Source organism: Danio rerio, chromosome 18 (genome assembly GCF_052040795.2).
Source record: "Danio rerio strain M-AB ecotype USA chromosome 18, GRCz13ab, whole genome shotgun sequence".
Taxonomy (NCBI): Eukaryota; Metazoa; Chordata; class Actinopteri; order Cypriniformes; family Danionidae; genus Danio; species Danio rerio.
This window is the reverse complement of record NC_141038.1, coordinates 6,552,605-6,568,598: the sequence shown is the minus strand read 5'-3', so window position 1 is coordinate 6,568,598 and position 15,994 is coordinate 6,552,605. Positions and strand designations below refer to the sequence as shown.

Below are 15,994 nucleotides of genomic sequence, written 5' to 3'. Positions count from 1 at the left end.
CATCAGACTGATAAAGGCCAGCACATAAACAGCCCTTAATGAGAGTGGACAGCACAGAGGAAGTGTCCTCTATTCCTGCTGGCCGCTTCCACAGACTCTGACTTTCTCTGTCTTTTAGAATATCAGATGATTTTAGCAGAGCTGCTGAGCTGGGTATTTTTAGATGCATGATCTTTTCAGAACTTAATTGGTGGTTCATTCTACTGTGGTGACCCCTGATAAATCAGGGACTAAGCTGAAGGAAAGTGAGTATTCACAAATTTACCTATTTCTCTTGCTCAGGGCTAGGTAACAAACTATTAAGCTTAAGTATTTACCACACTGCTACCTTTTTAAATATGTGGATTTCCCATTAAGTGAATTAAGATTTTTGCCTTGAAAAAATATAGTATTTTTCGTTTTGAACAAAAAGTTATTAGCTATTTTGTGCAAGGATGATTTCAACTGACAGGAGATGAAAGTGACAGTAGAGATTTTAGCATAAAAAATAATTCTTTAAGACGGTAACAACAAAACAATACTTATTTGTATGTAGCAGTATTAGCAGTTAACAAATAATAATAAATACACTCACCGGCCACTTAATTAGGTACACCTGTCCAACAGCTCGTTAACGCATATTTATAATTATCCAATCACATGACAGCATTTGAATGCATTTATGCATGTAGACATGGTCAAGACGATCTGCTTCAGTTCAAACCAAGCATCAGAAGGGGGAAGAAAGGTGATTTAAGTGACTTTGAACGTGGCATGGTCGTTGGTGCCAGATGGGCTGATCTGAGTATTTTAGAAACTGCTGATCTACTGGGATTTTCATGCACAACCATCTCTAGGATTGACAGAGAATGATCAGAAAAAGAGAAAATATCCAGTGAGCGGGAGTTCTGTGTGCGCCAATGCCTTGTTGATGCCAGAGGTTCGAGTAGAATGGCCAGACTGGTTCCAGCTGATAAAAAGTCAACGGTAATTCTGATAAGCACTCGTTGCAACCGAGGTCTGCAGAAGAGCATCTCTAATGCACATCATATCCAACCTTGAGGCAGATGGGCAACAGCAGCAGAAGACCACACCAGGTGCCATTCCTGTCAGATAAGAGCAGAAAACTGAGGCTACAATTCACACAGGCTCACCAAAATTGGACAATAGAAGATTTCAAAGACATTGCCTGGTCTGATGAGTCTGCTGCAACATTCGGATGGTCGGGTCAGAATTTGGCATCAACAACATGAAAGCATGGATCCATCATGCCTTGTATCAACGGTTCAGGCTGGTGGTGGTGGTGTAATGATGTGGGGGATATTTTCTTGTCACACTTTGGTCCCATTAGTACCAATTGAGCATCGTGTCAACGCCACAGCCTACCTCAGTATTGTTGCTGACTATGTCCATCCCTTTATGACCACAGTGGATCCATCTTCTAATGACTGCTTCCACCAGGATAACGCGCCATGTCATAAAGCGTGAATCACCTCAGACTGGATTCTTGAAGATGACAATGAGTTTACTGTACTTAAATAGCCTCCACAGCCACCTGACTCAATCCAGTTGAGCACCTTTGTGGTGGAACGGGAGATTTGCATCATGGATGTGCAGACAACAAATCTGCAGCAACTGCATGATGCTATCATGTCAATATAGACCAAAATCTCTGAGGAATATTTCCAGTACCCCATTGAATCTACACTCTCAGAAAAAAAGAAGGTACAAACCCTTGTCACTGCGCAGTACCTTTGTATGGAACAGAATTGTACCTTAAGACAAGAAAACAAATTTGTACCATTGCAATTTGTATATTTAAGGACATCATGGGAAACCAAAATGTACCTTTGGTTTTTAAAACCTACAGATACAAAATTGTACCTTCATTAAAGGTACAAATCTGATCCATAAAGGTACCACCACAGTGACAAGACACTTTGTACCTTAACAGTGTCAAAAATGCTTACCAAATATTTATTTGAAATGTTTTTAATGTTTAGTTAACAATAACTATAGTATATGTTTTACCAGTTGTTTTGTAATATTGTATTATAGAATTTAATAATTAATGTTTATACTCTTATACTCTTATATATTCTTATACTATACATTCTTTTGTACCTTTTATATGGGAACAATTGTGTACCTTACCTAAGCAGGGCTCAACATTAAGGACTGCCCGGTGGCCCGGGGCCAGCGTGAAAGACACTCGGGACAGTAGACAGGATTGTTACTGGCCCCTATCGGCCAGTAACGATGAGCACGTTTTTGTTTTTTTATGTAACCTGGTAACAACCAGTACAGCGAAAAGATGGCAACATGACGGCAAAATTAAACAATGAGGCTAAAAGAAAACATCTGTTTCTAAAGTCTTAGAAGCAGACAATTACATGGGTACAAAATTAAGAAACTAAAAAAAAAAGTTGTCAGTTTGGCAAGCCATTTTTTATAAAAATTATTTAGAATTGCATTAAAATACCAGCACATTTTTCATACTGCTCTTTCATTTGCATAAAATCTGGAATTTTGCTCATTATACAATTATTAACATATTTAAAATGTTTAAATTCTAGATTCACAGGCATAATTTTGCCACTATTTAAAATATGTGGCTAAGAAATAGCTATTAACTTTTTAGTTTTTTTGGTGGGGCCAATGAAAACTTTGGCAGGGCAAGAAAAAATCTCAACCAATGGCCCGATCGGACCTGTATAAAAAATCCTTAGTGTTAAACCCGTTTAGAGTTTTTTTCTGTACCATATAAGGTACAAACTTTACAAAAGTTCAAAACTGTTCCTCAAGGAACATTATTTGTACCACCGTGTATCTTTTGTTTTTCTGAGAGTGTATGCCATGAAGGATTAAGGTAGTTCTGAAGGCAAAGGGGGGTCTAACATGGTACTAGTAAGGTGTACCTAATAAAGTGGCCGATTAGTGTAGATTTTTCATTAAAAATATAATAAATAAATTATTTTTTTTACCAATCTAAACCAATTAAAATAAAGACTTGGCTCTCTAATTTTGCAGTATTTTTTAAATGGCCTAAATGGCTAAATACTTTTGGGGCCACTTTATTAGGTTGGGTTGGTTATGGTGTAACCTACCGTTAAAATTACCGTCACTGTTTTGCCCCAGAGCAACACACTTAACCTTAAGATAGTTCCAAAGGGACTGCCTCTATAATTAGTATACGGTAAGTCACTCTGACAAATGACTAAATTAGTCATTAGTTAAAAGTGCTTACCCTACTTCCTCTGAGCATGTGAACTCATTGGGCTTCAGTTACATCACCTGCTACAAAGTGTTGTGCACATTCCTCTGGGCTTTTGATAAGAACACAAAGTCATTACAGATACTTTTAAAGCATTTTCAGGCATAACAAAAGCAAGCAGAATTATATTATACAGACTAACTCACATAACATACATTTCAATCCTCTGAACACACTTGGGCTTGTGGCTCCACGCCAACATGACAGCCCATCCTAAACAAACGGCCTCCTCCGCAATCACGCTGTGAATTATTTACACTGTTGATTTAATGTGGCAACCGAAACAACAAATCAGAAAACAAACGAAGTCGACCTCCGTCTGTGTATCTCTGAATTATGTAGGGCAAAAGCTTTCATGTGCTGTTTGTGTTTGTTTTCCTCTATTTGGTGTGTGCTTAATTAAAAGTCACCAAGTGTTTCTGTTTTTAGTTTGTTTTTAGTTTTTTATTTATATGGTATATTGACATTCAAATTAAACCATGCTGGGGTGCGTTTCCGAAAACCATCACTAGCCAACTAAGGTCGCAAGTTCTGTCGTTACAAACATAGTTTGTTGATTTTGTGTTTTCGAAATCCATCATTCCAATGAACATTCGCAAACTGCATCGCAAACTTATACGCTTGCAAGCTCTAAAGCTGTAGTTAAAAGCATAGTTCCTGGTTGTTTTATATTCCCAGTTATCCCCCCTATGCCCTATACCTTTCAAACTTTACCACATTAAAGGGCCATGAAACCCCCTCTGTCTCAGCAGGTTGTTTTCACACCTCTAGTTAAAAAAAAGTCAGGAAAGTGGGTGAGTCCAGCTCTGTTCGGTGTTGAGTGGCGAAAGAGGGAAGGGTTGCATGAAAAGGGGAGTTTCGTAGGGGAGTCATGTAGAGGTGACTATGTTTACCTGGACATCAGTAATCAAATTATTCATTCATTTTCTTGTCGGCTTAGTCCCTTTATTAATCTGGGGTCGCCACAGCGGAATGAACCGCCAACTTATCCAGCACGTTTTTACGCAACGGATGCCTTCCAGCAGAAACCCATCTCTAGGAAACATCCACACACACACTCATACACTACGGACAATTTAGCCTACCCAATTCACCTGTACCACATGTCTTTGGACTGTGGGGGAAACCGGAGCACCCGGAGAAAACCCATGCAAACGCAGGGAGAACATGCAAACTACACACAGAAATGCCAACTGAGCGGAGGCTTGTACCAGTGACCCAGCGACCTTCTTGCTGTGAGGCGACAGCACTACCTACTGCGCCACTGCTTCGCCCTTGTTTAGCTCATTGTGGTTTAATTTTCATTGCTGAAAGTCCAAACACTGAGGAGCAAATCCATCAATGCAAAACCAAGCAAGCCAGTGGCGACCAAGACGAGGAACAAACTTCACCGATTAACGAAAGTGAAGGAAAAAACCTTGAGAGAAACCAGGCTCAGTTGGGGATGACCATTTCTCTTTTGGCCAAACTTCTTGTGCAGAGCTGCAGTCTAGGTGCTTGAGGCTGAAGAACGCTGGACGTCCATCATGAAGAAGCTGCAGGTGTAAGTAGGTCACCTGCAGATATTCAGGCTGATCCGCAGGATCAATGAGGAGACTCGTCTGTCTCCGCGTCTAAATGCGGAGCTTCATATCTGTGGACTGCTTATGAAGATAACTTATGTAGATAAAGTGTTTGGTTTTTATAACCCGTTGCAGTGTTTAAATTAGTGATTTGTTTGATTTTTCCATACAGGAAGATGGGAGCATCTCGTTGGCATTCTGGGCAACCTGGGGTTCTTGCCCCTTCATTTCAGAACGTCAGGATGAACAAGGAGAACAGAGTAAGTCTTTTCTCCTCAGACATCATCTTTTCATGCTTTCCAACCTCTGTATAAGATATCCAGTCGTAATCAAGCAGCCCTCACCTTCGTCCATGTCAGCGACCATACAAAACCTTGGACATACTTTCTAGAATTAATGCATGAATGATTTCCTCATGGTTTTGGTGATAATGCTGTGTTTGAAATATTTTGTTTTGGGCAGCTCTCTCCAGGCAAGATGAAGATTAGAGTGCTGAAGGATGAGCCTGTGCCAGGTGGGTGGACTGGAATTGGAGATGTTTTTCCCTCTTTTTCTCTCAAAATATTCGCTTTTAAAACTAGCATAGTAAAGTCTTAGCTTCACACCCGTATTCATGTCAAAATAATTTGACTCGAAATAGTTTTTTAAACTTTCAAAGCTTGTTAAATCAACACATGTATTGTGACTGCAAAACAAATACTTTTCTTGATCATTATTTTCAAGTAAACATCCTTAAAACAAGATAAATGTACTTGAGAAGCAACACTAAGATAAGTGAGCACGCGTTGAATTATAATTTGTATTTACCCAGTTGGGAAATGTTTTCTTGTTTCAAACTTTAGCGAGATTTATCTTTATCTACTACACAAGACACACAAATTGCTAATGGGCTGAGAAAAATTATTTAAGTAACATTCCCTGTAAACAGAACAACAACAAAAGATAACAGTATTCTTGTAGGCTAAAAAATAGAAAAGAAATATCAGTTATAATAGAGGTTTCCAACTCACTGTGTGTGTGTGTGTGTGTGTGTGTGTGTGTGTGTGTGTGTGTGTGTGTGTGTGTGTGTGTGTGTGTGTGTGTGTGTGTGTGTGTGTGAAAATGCAGCAGCACAGAAGCAGGTAATGGCCGAACCAGTTGCCAAGGCGCATGGTGTTAACAGGAAACTCAAACTGAAGGGAAAAGTCTGTGGACAGTGTGAAGTTCAGCTAGCCGGACTGGTGAGTTTTCATCCGTTCTGTCATGCGAACCATTTTTAATTCCAAACTATTTGCCCCTTTCATGCATGCATCATAACACTGCTGAAAGGTTTCTGAAAGAAATATTTTTTGCTCACCAACATTCAAAAAATTGACTTTTACTGCTTGTTCAAACTACTTATTAAAAATGAGTTGAAACAACACAATTCTCATGTATTTTGGGATAATTAAATTTTTTATGATCAATGCACTTAAATTTAATTAACTTAATTGATTTGTGTTGGGACAGTTGTGTGGAACCCAGATTTTCTTTTACAATGAAGGCTGCATTTAATGGATCAAAAATAAAAAATTGAAAATATTTTTCATTCATATTTTTGTCGGCTAGTCCCCTTATTAATCTGGGGCCAACTTATCTAGCACATGCTGTACACAGCGGATGCCCTTCCAGCTGCAACCCATCTCTAGGAAACATCCACACACACTCCTACACTATGGACAATTTAGCCTACCCCATTCACCTGTACCGCATGTCTTTGGATTGTGGGGGGAACTGGAGCACCTAGAGGAAACCCTCGCAAATGCAGGGAGAACATGCAAACTCCACACAGAAACGCCAACTGAGCAGTGGTGCAGTAGGTAGTGCTGTTGCCTCACAGCAAGAAGGTCGCTGGTTCAATCCTCGGCTCAGTTGGTGTTTTTGTTGTTCTCCCTGCGTTCGCGTGGGTTTTCTCCGGGTGCTCCAGAGTTTCCCCCACAGTCCAAAGACATGCGGTACAGGTGAATTGGGTAGGCTACATTGTCTGTAGTGTATGCGTGTGTGTGAATGAGTGTTTGTGGATGTTTCCCAGTGATGGGTTGCAGCTGGAAGGGCATCTGCTGAGTAAAAACGTGCTGGATAAGTTGGCGGTTCATTCCGCTGTGGCGACCCCAGATCAATAAATGGACTAAGCTGACAAGAAAATGAATGAATGAATGAATATTTGCAAGTTTAATTACTGATTTTATTTTATTCTAGATTTTTCTAATAAACATTTTGACCGCTTGTTATCACATTTTAAGATGCATTTATTCAGAATGATATTGCTTCAGAAAAAGTTAGGAACTCAATATGTGGTGGAATAATCCAGATTTTCAATCACAAAATAAATGAAAACAATTGTAATTCTGAAGTATAGACATTTTATTTCACAGTTGACAATGCCTATTGAAATCTAAAATGATGAAATATCTTTTAATGTCTTATGATTCTCTGCATTTTCCAATTTATTTATTTTTATTTGTTCATTTTTATTTGTTTGCCGCAAGGATCATTTCTGAGAAATCAAGCCAGTGAATTTGCAGAAGTTTGCAAAGTTCACGGATGTTCATTCTTAAAAGACATTCACTACTTTTCTTTGAGCTGCTCTGTAGCAAGTAAACAAGATATCCTTGAGCAGCATTTTGTCTGAAATGATCGCCGTGTATTCCTGCACATATATTGGTGCAGAACTTCCTGTTCTACTCTTCATAGACATTGCAGAATTTGCCACTTAAAATAAGGTGTTTACATGTCTGTACTTCAACAATACTCCACATATATTAATTTGATTTCTGTTTAGTTTGATTATGACTTTATTCAAATTAAGGTAATCAAAATTCACCGTTTAATGGACTCTTAATCAGAGTATTGTCTTAATCATATTAAAAACAGAGTTTTGGTGTCCGTGTAAACATACTCACTGTTTCACACAGTCTTAAAATCAGACACATCGGTCAAGCAGTTTTCTAGATCCAGAATAAGCTGTACTGTACAACAGACTTTATAGCTGTAATCAAACGTCTGCCTCTGCAAGACTAAGGGCCACGGCACAAAGGTTTGTTATCCTCCATTAGTTTCCTTAACTCCTGACCACAAGATCCTGCTTTTTACTTTGAGCAGAGACTGACAGCAGTAGATTGAACTACTGCTAAATACACTGCTGCAAATACAATCCCACTCAGGGTGTCTTAGAAAAGAAGGTCCTGAGTTTGGGGAGAAAGTCTGTCAGTAATTTATTTCAGCCATGTTGTGCTGAAATGAGACCTTTTTTTATGTGGCCATTAAAGAAGCTGGTAATGGGCACAGCTGTAGATTCACTGAACAGCTCTGTATTTACCTTTTTCTTTATTCACTGTGTGTGTGTGTGTGTGTGCTTTTGTGGCCGTATTAAAGGCGACCTTTTCACCCCTTGGGAGATTTGAGACTTTCATGCACTGCTTGTGTGTGAAGGATGCTTGAGTGCTTTGAGACAGACAGTCTCCAGGGGAATTGTACCTGTGGAATCTGCACACAGGCATTTGGCTGTCAAAGACAGTAAGTGTGTTAAAGCGAGTGTTTGGTGTGTGTGTTTGTGTGTCTCAATGTATTTATGGATGTGTAGAGCTGAGGGTTTCCTCCGTGCTCGCTCACACAACCTTAGAGAAACCCACAGGAATGAAAGTAGAGCTGTTGTTTTGTTCAGGAGAGAATGATGTACTGTACTCTGCTTGCTAGAAACTGGTATACACTGGGTACTGTCTGCCAACTTGATTTTACAGTAGTATGGGAATATAATATCAGCCATCATCCTTTTACTAACAGTCTGAAATACTGTAAAAAGGATAGTAAAATTGATGATATGACCAGATTTGAAGTGATTGTGTGATTTGTACTCAACTTTCAGGAGACCAGAGACTGCATTTGAGGCCATCCCAGCAGCCACACAACATCATAAGATGTTAATATTAGGTTAGATTTAAGTCGTGACATCAGTTGGCAAAAATTCAATGTCTAGCCAGCGTCTAAGGACAACGTTATTTTGATGTCCAATAATAACATCAAATTATGTTGATATTTGGTTGATTTTAGGTTGTGTAGGAAAGTGACTAAAATCCAACGTCTGATAGAGATATCATAGTGGTAACGTTCACACAACGTCAAGGTGTAATATGTTTAGACATTGATATTTGGTTGATTTTAGGTTGTGTAGGAAAGTGACCAAAATCCAACGTCTGATAGAGATATCATAGTGGTAACGTCCACACAACGTCAAGGTGTAATATGTTTAGACATTGATATTTGGTTGATTTTAGGTTGTGTAGGAAAGTGACCAAAATCCAACGTCTGATAGAGATATCATAGTGGTAACATTCACACAACATCAAAATGTAACATAATTAAACATTGATATTTGGTTGATTTTAGTTTGTGTAGGAAAGCAACCAAAATCCAACGTCTGATATTGTGGAGACAAATATGTCACATCAAAATTCCACCTACTGTTTTAAGGTTATCAGCCCGATTGAGGCCATCCCAGCAGCCACACAACATCATAAGATGTTAATATTAGGCTAGATTTAAGTCGTGACATCAGTTGACAAAAATTCAATGTTTAGCCAGCGTCTAAGGACAACGTTATTTTGATGTCCAATAATAACATCAAATTATGTTGATATTTGGTTGATTTTAGGTTGTGTAGGAAAGTGACTAAAATCCAACGTCTGATAGAGATATCATAGTGGTAACGTTCACACAACGTCAAGGTGTAATATGTTTAGACATTGATATTTGGTTGATTTTAGGTTGTGTAGGAAAGTGACCAAAATCCAACGTCTGATAGAGATATCATAGTGGTAACATTCACACAACATCAAAATGTAACATAATTAAACATTGATATTTGGTTGATTTTAGTTTGTGTAGGAAAGCAACCAAAATCCAACGTCTGATATTGTGGAGACAAATATGTCACATCAAAATTCCACCTACTGTTTTAAGGTTATCAGCCTGATTGAGGCCATCCCAGCAGCCACACAACATCATAAGATGTTAATATTAGGCTAGATTTAAGTCGTGACATCAGTTGACAAAAATTCAATGTTTAGCCAGCGTCTAAGGACAACGTTATTTTGATGTCCAATAATAACATCAAATTATGTTGATATTTGGTTGATTTTAGGTTGTGTAGGAAAGTGACTAAAATCCAACGTCTGATAGAGATATCATAGTGGTAACGTTTACACAACGTCAAGGTGTAATATGTTTAGACATTGATATTTGGTTGATTTTAGGTTGTGTAGGAAAGTGACCAAAATCCAACGTCTGATAGAGATATCATAGTGGTAACATTCACACAACATCAAAATGTAACATAATTAAACATTGATATTTGGTTGATTTTAGTTTGTGTAGGAAAGCAACCAAAATCCAACGTCTGATATTGTGGAGACAAATATGTCACATCAAAATTCCACCTACTGTTTTAAGGTTATCAGCCTGATTGAGGCCATCCCAGCAGCCACACAACATCATAAGATGTTAATATTAGGCTAGATTTAAGTCGTGACATCAGTTGACAAAAATTCAATGTTTAGCCAGCGTCTAAGGACAACGTTATTTTGATGTCCAATAATAACATCAAATTATGTTGATATTTGGTTGATTTTAGGTTGTGTAGGAAAGTGACTAAAATCCAACGTCTGATAGAGATATCATAGTGGTAACGTTCACACAACGTCAAGGTGTAATATGTTTAGACATTGATATTTGGTTGATTTTAGGTTGTGTAGGAAAGTGACCAAAATCCAACGTCTGATAGAGATATCATAGTGGTAACATTCACACAACATCAAAATGTAACATAATTAAACATTGATATTTGGTTGATTTTAGTTTGTGTAGGAAAGCAACCAAAATCCAACGTCTGATATTGTGGAGACAAATATGTCACATCAAAATTCCACCTACTGTTTTAAGGTTATCAGCCTGATTGAGGCCATCCCAGCAGCCACACAACATCATAAGATGTTAATATTAGGCTAGATTTAAGTCGTGACATCAGTTGACAAAAATTCAATGTTTAGCCAGCGTCTAAGGACAACGTTATTTTGATGTCCAATAATAACATCAAATTATGTTGATATTTGGTTGATTTTAGGTTGTGTAGGAAAGTGACTAAAATCCAACGTCTGATAGAGATATCATAGTGGTAACGTTTACACAACGTCAAGGTGTAATATGTTTAGACATTGATATTTGGTTGATTTTAGGTTGTGTAGGAAAGTGACCAAAATCCAACGTCTGATAGAGATATCATAGTGGTAACATTCACACAACATCAAAATGTAACATAATTAAACATTGATATTTGGTTGATTTTAGTTTGTGTAGGAAAGCAACCAAAATCCAACGTCTGATATTGTGGAGACAAATATGTCACATCAAAATTCCACCTACTGTTTTAAGGTTATCAGCCTGATTGAGGCCATCCCAGCAGCCACACAACATCATAAGATGTTAATATTAGGCTAGATTTAAGTCGTGACATCAGTTGACAAAAATTCAATGTTTAGCCAGCGTCTAAGGACAACGTTATTTTGATGTCCAATAATAACATCAAATTATGTTGATATTTGGTTGATTTTAGGTTGTGTAGGAAAGTGACTAAAATCCAACGTCTGATAGAGATATCATAGTGGTAACGTCCACACAACGTCAAGGTGTAATATGTTTAGACATTGATATTTGGTTGATTTTAGGTTGTGTAGGAAAGTGACCAAAATCCAACGTCTGATAGAGATATCATAGTGGTAACGTTCACACAACGTCAAGGTGTAATATGTTTAGACATTGATATTTGGTTGATTTTAGGTTGTGTAGGAAAGTGACCAAAATCCAACGTCTGATAGAGATATCATAGTGGTAACATCCACACAACATCAAAATGTAACATAATTAAACATTGATATTTGGTTGATTTTAGTTTGTGTAGGAAAGCAACCAAAATCCAACGTCTGATTTTGTGGAGACAAATATGTCACATCAAAATTCCACCTACTGTTTTAAGGTTATCAGCCTGATTGAGGCCATCTCAGCAGCCACACAACATCATAAGATGTTAATATTAGGCTAGATTTAAGTCGTGACATCAGTTGACAAAAATTCAATGTTTAGCCAGCGTCTAAGGACAACGTTATTTTGATGTCCAATAATAACATCAAATTATGTTGATATTTGGTTGATTTTAGGTTGTGTAGGAAAGTGACTAAAATCCAACGTCTGATAGAGATATCATAGTGGTAACGTCCACACAACGTCAAGGTGTAATATGTTTAGACATTGATATTTGGTTGATTTTAGGTTGTGTAGGAAAGTGACCAAAATCCAACGTCTGATAGAGATATCATAGTGGTAACGTTCACACAACGTCAAGGTGTAATATGTTTAGACGTTGATATTTGGTTGATTTTAGGTTGTGTAGGAAAGTGACCAAAATCCAACGTCTGATAGAGATATCATAGTGGTAACATCCACACAACATCAAAATGTAACATAATTAAACATTGATATTTGGTTGATTTTAGTTTGTGTAGGAAAGCAACCAAAATCCAACATCTGATATTGTGGAGACAAATATGTCACATCAAAATTCCACCTACTGTTTTAAGGTTATCAGCCCGATTGAGGCCATCCCAGCAGCCACACAACATCATAAGATGTTAATATTAGGCTAGATTTAAGTCGTGACATCAGTTGACAAAAATTCAATGTTTAGCCAGCGTCTAAGGACAACGTTATTTTGATGTCCAATAATAACATCAAATTATGTTGATATTTGGTTGATTTTAGGTTGTGTAGGAAAGTGACTAAAATCCAACGTCTGATAGAGATATCATAGTGGTAACGTCCACACAACGTCAAGGTGTAATATGTTTAGACATTGATATTTGGTTGATTTTAGGTTGTGTAGGAAAGTGACCAAAATCCAACGTCTGATAGAGATATCATAGTGGTAACATCCACACAACATCAAAATGTAACATAATTAAACATTGATATTTGGTTGATTTTAGTTTGTGTAGGAAAGCAACCAAAATCCAACATCTGATATTGTGGAGACAAATATGTCACATCAAAATTCCACCTACTGTTTTAAGGTTATCAGCCCGATTGAGGCCATCCCAGCAGCCACACAACATCATAAGATGTTAATATTAGGCTAGATTTAAGTCGTGACATCAGTTGACAAAAATTCAATGTTTAGCCAGCGTCTAAGGACAACGTTATTTTGATGTCCAATAATAACATCAAATTATGTTGATATTTGGTTGATTTTAGGTTGTGTAGGAAAGTGACTAAAATCCAACGTCTGATAGAGATATCATAGTGGTAACGTCCACACAACGTCAAGGTGTAATATGTTTAGACATTGATATTTGGTTGATTTTAGGTTGTGTAGGAAAGTGACCAAAATCCAACGTCTGATAGAGATATCATAGTGGTAACATCCACACAACATCAAAATGTAACATAATTAAACATTGATATTTGGTTGATTTTAGTTTGTGTAGGAAAGCAACCAAAATCCAACGTCTGATATTGTGGAGAAAAATATGTGACATCAAAATTCCACCTACTGTTTTAAGGTTATCAGCCCGATTGAGGCCATCCCAGCAGCCACACAACATCATAAGATGTTAATATTAGGCTAGATTTAAGTCGTGACATCAGTTGACAAAAATTCTATGTCTAGCCAGCGTCTAAGGACAACTTTATTTTGATGTCCAATAATAACATCAAATTATGTTGATATTTGGTTGATTTTAGGTTGTGTAGGAAAGGGACTAAAATCCAACGTCTGATAGAGATATCATAGTGGTAACGTTCACACAACGTCAAGGTGTAATATGTTTAGACATTGATATTTGGTTGATTTTAGGTTGTGTAGGAAAGTGACCAAAATCCAACGTCTGATAAAGATATCATAGTGGTAACGTTCACACAACGTCAAGGTGTAATATGTTTAGACATTGATATTTGGTTGATTTTAGGTTGTGTAGGAAAGTGACCAAAATCCAACGTCTGATAGAGATATCATAGTGGTAACGTTCACACAACGTCAAGGTGTAATATGTTTAGACGTTGATATTTGGTTGATTTTAGGTTGAGTAGGAAAGTGACCAAAATCCAACGTCTGATAGAGATATCATAGTGGTAACGTTCACACAACGTCAAGGTGTAATATGTTTAGACGTTGATATTTGGTTGATTTTAGGTTGTGTAGGAAAGTGACCAAAATCCAACGTCTGATAGAGATATCATAGTGGTAACATCCACCCAACATCAAAATGTAACATAATTAAACATTGATATTTGGTTGATTTTAGTTTGTGTAGGAAAGCAACCAAAATCCAACGTCTGATATTGTGGAGACAAATATGTCACATCAAAATTCCACCTACTGTTTTAAGGTTATCAGCCCGATTGAGGCCATCCCAGCAGCCACACAACATCATAAGATGTTAATATTAGGCTAGATTTAAGTCGTGACATCAGTTGACAAAAATTCAATGTTTAGCCAGCGTCTAAGGACAACGTTATTTTGATGTCCAATAATAACATCAAATTATGTTGATATTTGGTTGATTTTAGGTTGTGTAGGAAAGTGACCAAAATCCAACGTCTGATAGAGATATCATAGTGGTAACATTCACACAACATCAAAATGTAACATAATTAAACATTGATATTTGGTTGATTTTAGTTTGTGTAGGAAAGCAACCAAAATCTAACGTCTGATATTGTGGAGACAAATATGTGACATCAAAATTCCACCTACTGTTTTAAGGTTATCAGCCCGATGTGATATATATGTCTCCCCAATATCTTTGTACCTTGATTTATGTCAGTTTGTACAAGAAATGTATTAAAATCACGGTAAATATAGTTTAGGATGTGTTATTAAAACATTAGAATAGTTAAATGGGTCAAAACATACCTTTAGTAATAAAAACAAGTATCTTTAAAAATTGCTGACACTGCAACATGTGCTCCTCACACATTCCACCATTTTGGACATGTTGCCATGACAACAAAAATGCACACATCCTCGCGTGACTGAACCTGGATGTTACTTATACGTCGCTTTGAGACTTCCCGAGTTGAAAATTCAATTCAGTTCAATTCAGCTTTATTTGTATAGCGCTTTTACAATGTAGATTGTGTCAAAGCAGCTTCACATAAATGGTCATAGTAACTGGATCAGGGTAGTTCAGTTTTTAGTGCTTAAGTTCAGTTTAGTTTAGCTCAGTTCAGTGTGGTTTATATTAATGAAATTATAAAAATGAGGAATAATGCTTTAAAAAGACCTTTCCAGATGATCACAACTGTTTGTGACACCCGCGTCACAGTGGGTTCTTATGGGTTAAATTTGTTTCAAATAATTTTTAAAAAATCGTGACTAAATCGTGAGATTAGTATCGTGAATCGTATCGAATCTTGAGTCAGGTGAATTGTTACATCCCTAAAAATGAATGAATGAGTGAATTTTTTAAAATCAAATATTCATATTTTCAGTTTTTTTCTTTTAATTTGACACTTTAGTTAACATAACTGATTATAATATGCCGCATTCTTGTTGTCTAATGTTTAGTTCTGTGATATAAATGTCTTGATCAACTAATAAGTCAAAAGGAGGCATCCAGTTCATTTGTCATGCTGGTAAAAGAAGGTCAAGTAGAGCGCATTGCTTTGTGGGATACAGTTTTTCATGCTGTATATTTTGCTTGTTGGCATTTGGCCTGTGTTAAACAATGCACACACAGAACATCCACACGCACACTCACACACGCTTCCTCTTCAAATGCTGCAGAAATATTGAAATTCTGCCTAAGAAATCCAAACTCTTCCAAGCATCGTGCATCTCTCAGGCTGAAGTGCTGCATCATCATACACAGACGTTCAGCCTGAATTAATCAAGCCGGCATTGCGGGGTGGATTCATTCACAAGTGGCTCTTCAGCGCTGGTTTTGATCGACCTTCCTTTAAATTCATGTGCCGCTATGCCGTCTGTCTGTCCATCAAAAGGTCTCTCTTATCGCCCTCCGCACTCATTTACAATCGGTAACAAAATAATGAGCTCCCCTAAGATACTTGCAACTCCCTGCTCTCCATTTTAATATGTATCGTGTTGAGCGAAAAA

The 15,994-nt window shown here is 37.3% G+C and overlaps 2 protein-coding genes across 29 annotated transcripts in view; both read left to right on the top strand.

The window, feature by feature from the left end:
- golim4a (golgi integral membrane protein 4a) overlaps positions 1-15,994 on the top strand; it is an 836,478-nt gene that overhangs the window by 377,591 nt on the left and 442,893 nt on the right. The gene's annotated exons all lie outside the window — the stretch shown is intronic.
- Positions 1-15,994, top strand: part of zbbx (zinc finger, B-box domain containing) — a 90,917-nt gene that overhangs the window by 19,610 nt on the left and 55,313 nt on the right. For 15 of the 27 annotated variants that reach the window (XR_015514564.1, XR_015514563.1, XR_015514557.1 and 12 more), the window contains 3 exons: positions 4,988-5,075; positions 5,278-5,329; positions 5,923-6,035. Coding sequence is in view for 11 of the 27 variants with exons in the window: in XM_087292808.1 (XP_087148934.1) it covers positions 4,988-5,075; positions 5,278-5,329; positions 5,923-6,035 (253 nt within the window). In the remaining 16 variants the exon portion in view is untranslated. The remainder of the gene's footprint in view (positions 1-4,987; positions 5,076-5,277; positions 5,330-5,922; positions 6,036-15,994) is intronic. The other 12 variants (XR_015514571.1, XR_015514568.1, XR_015514562.1 and 9 more) reach the window with 1 other exon arrangement.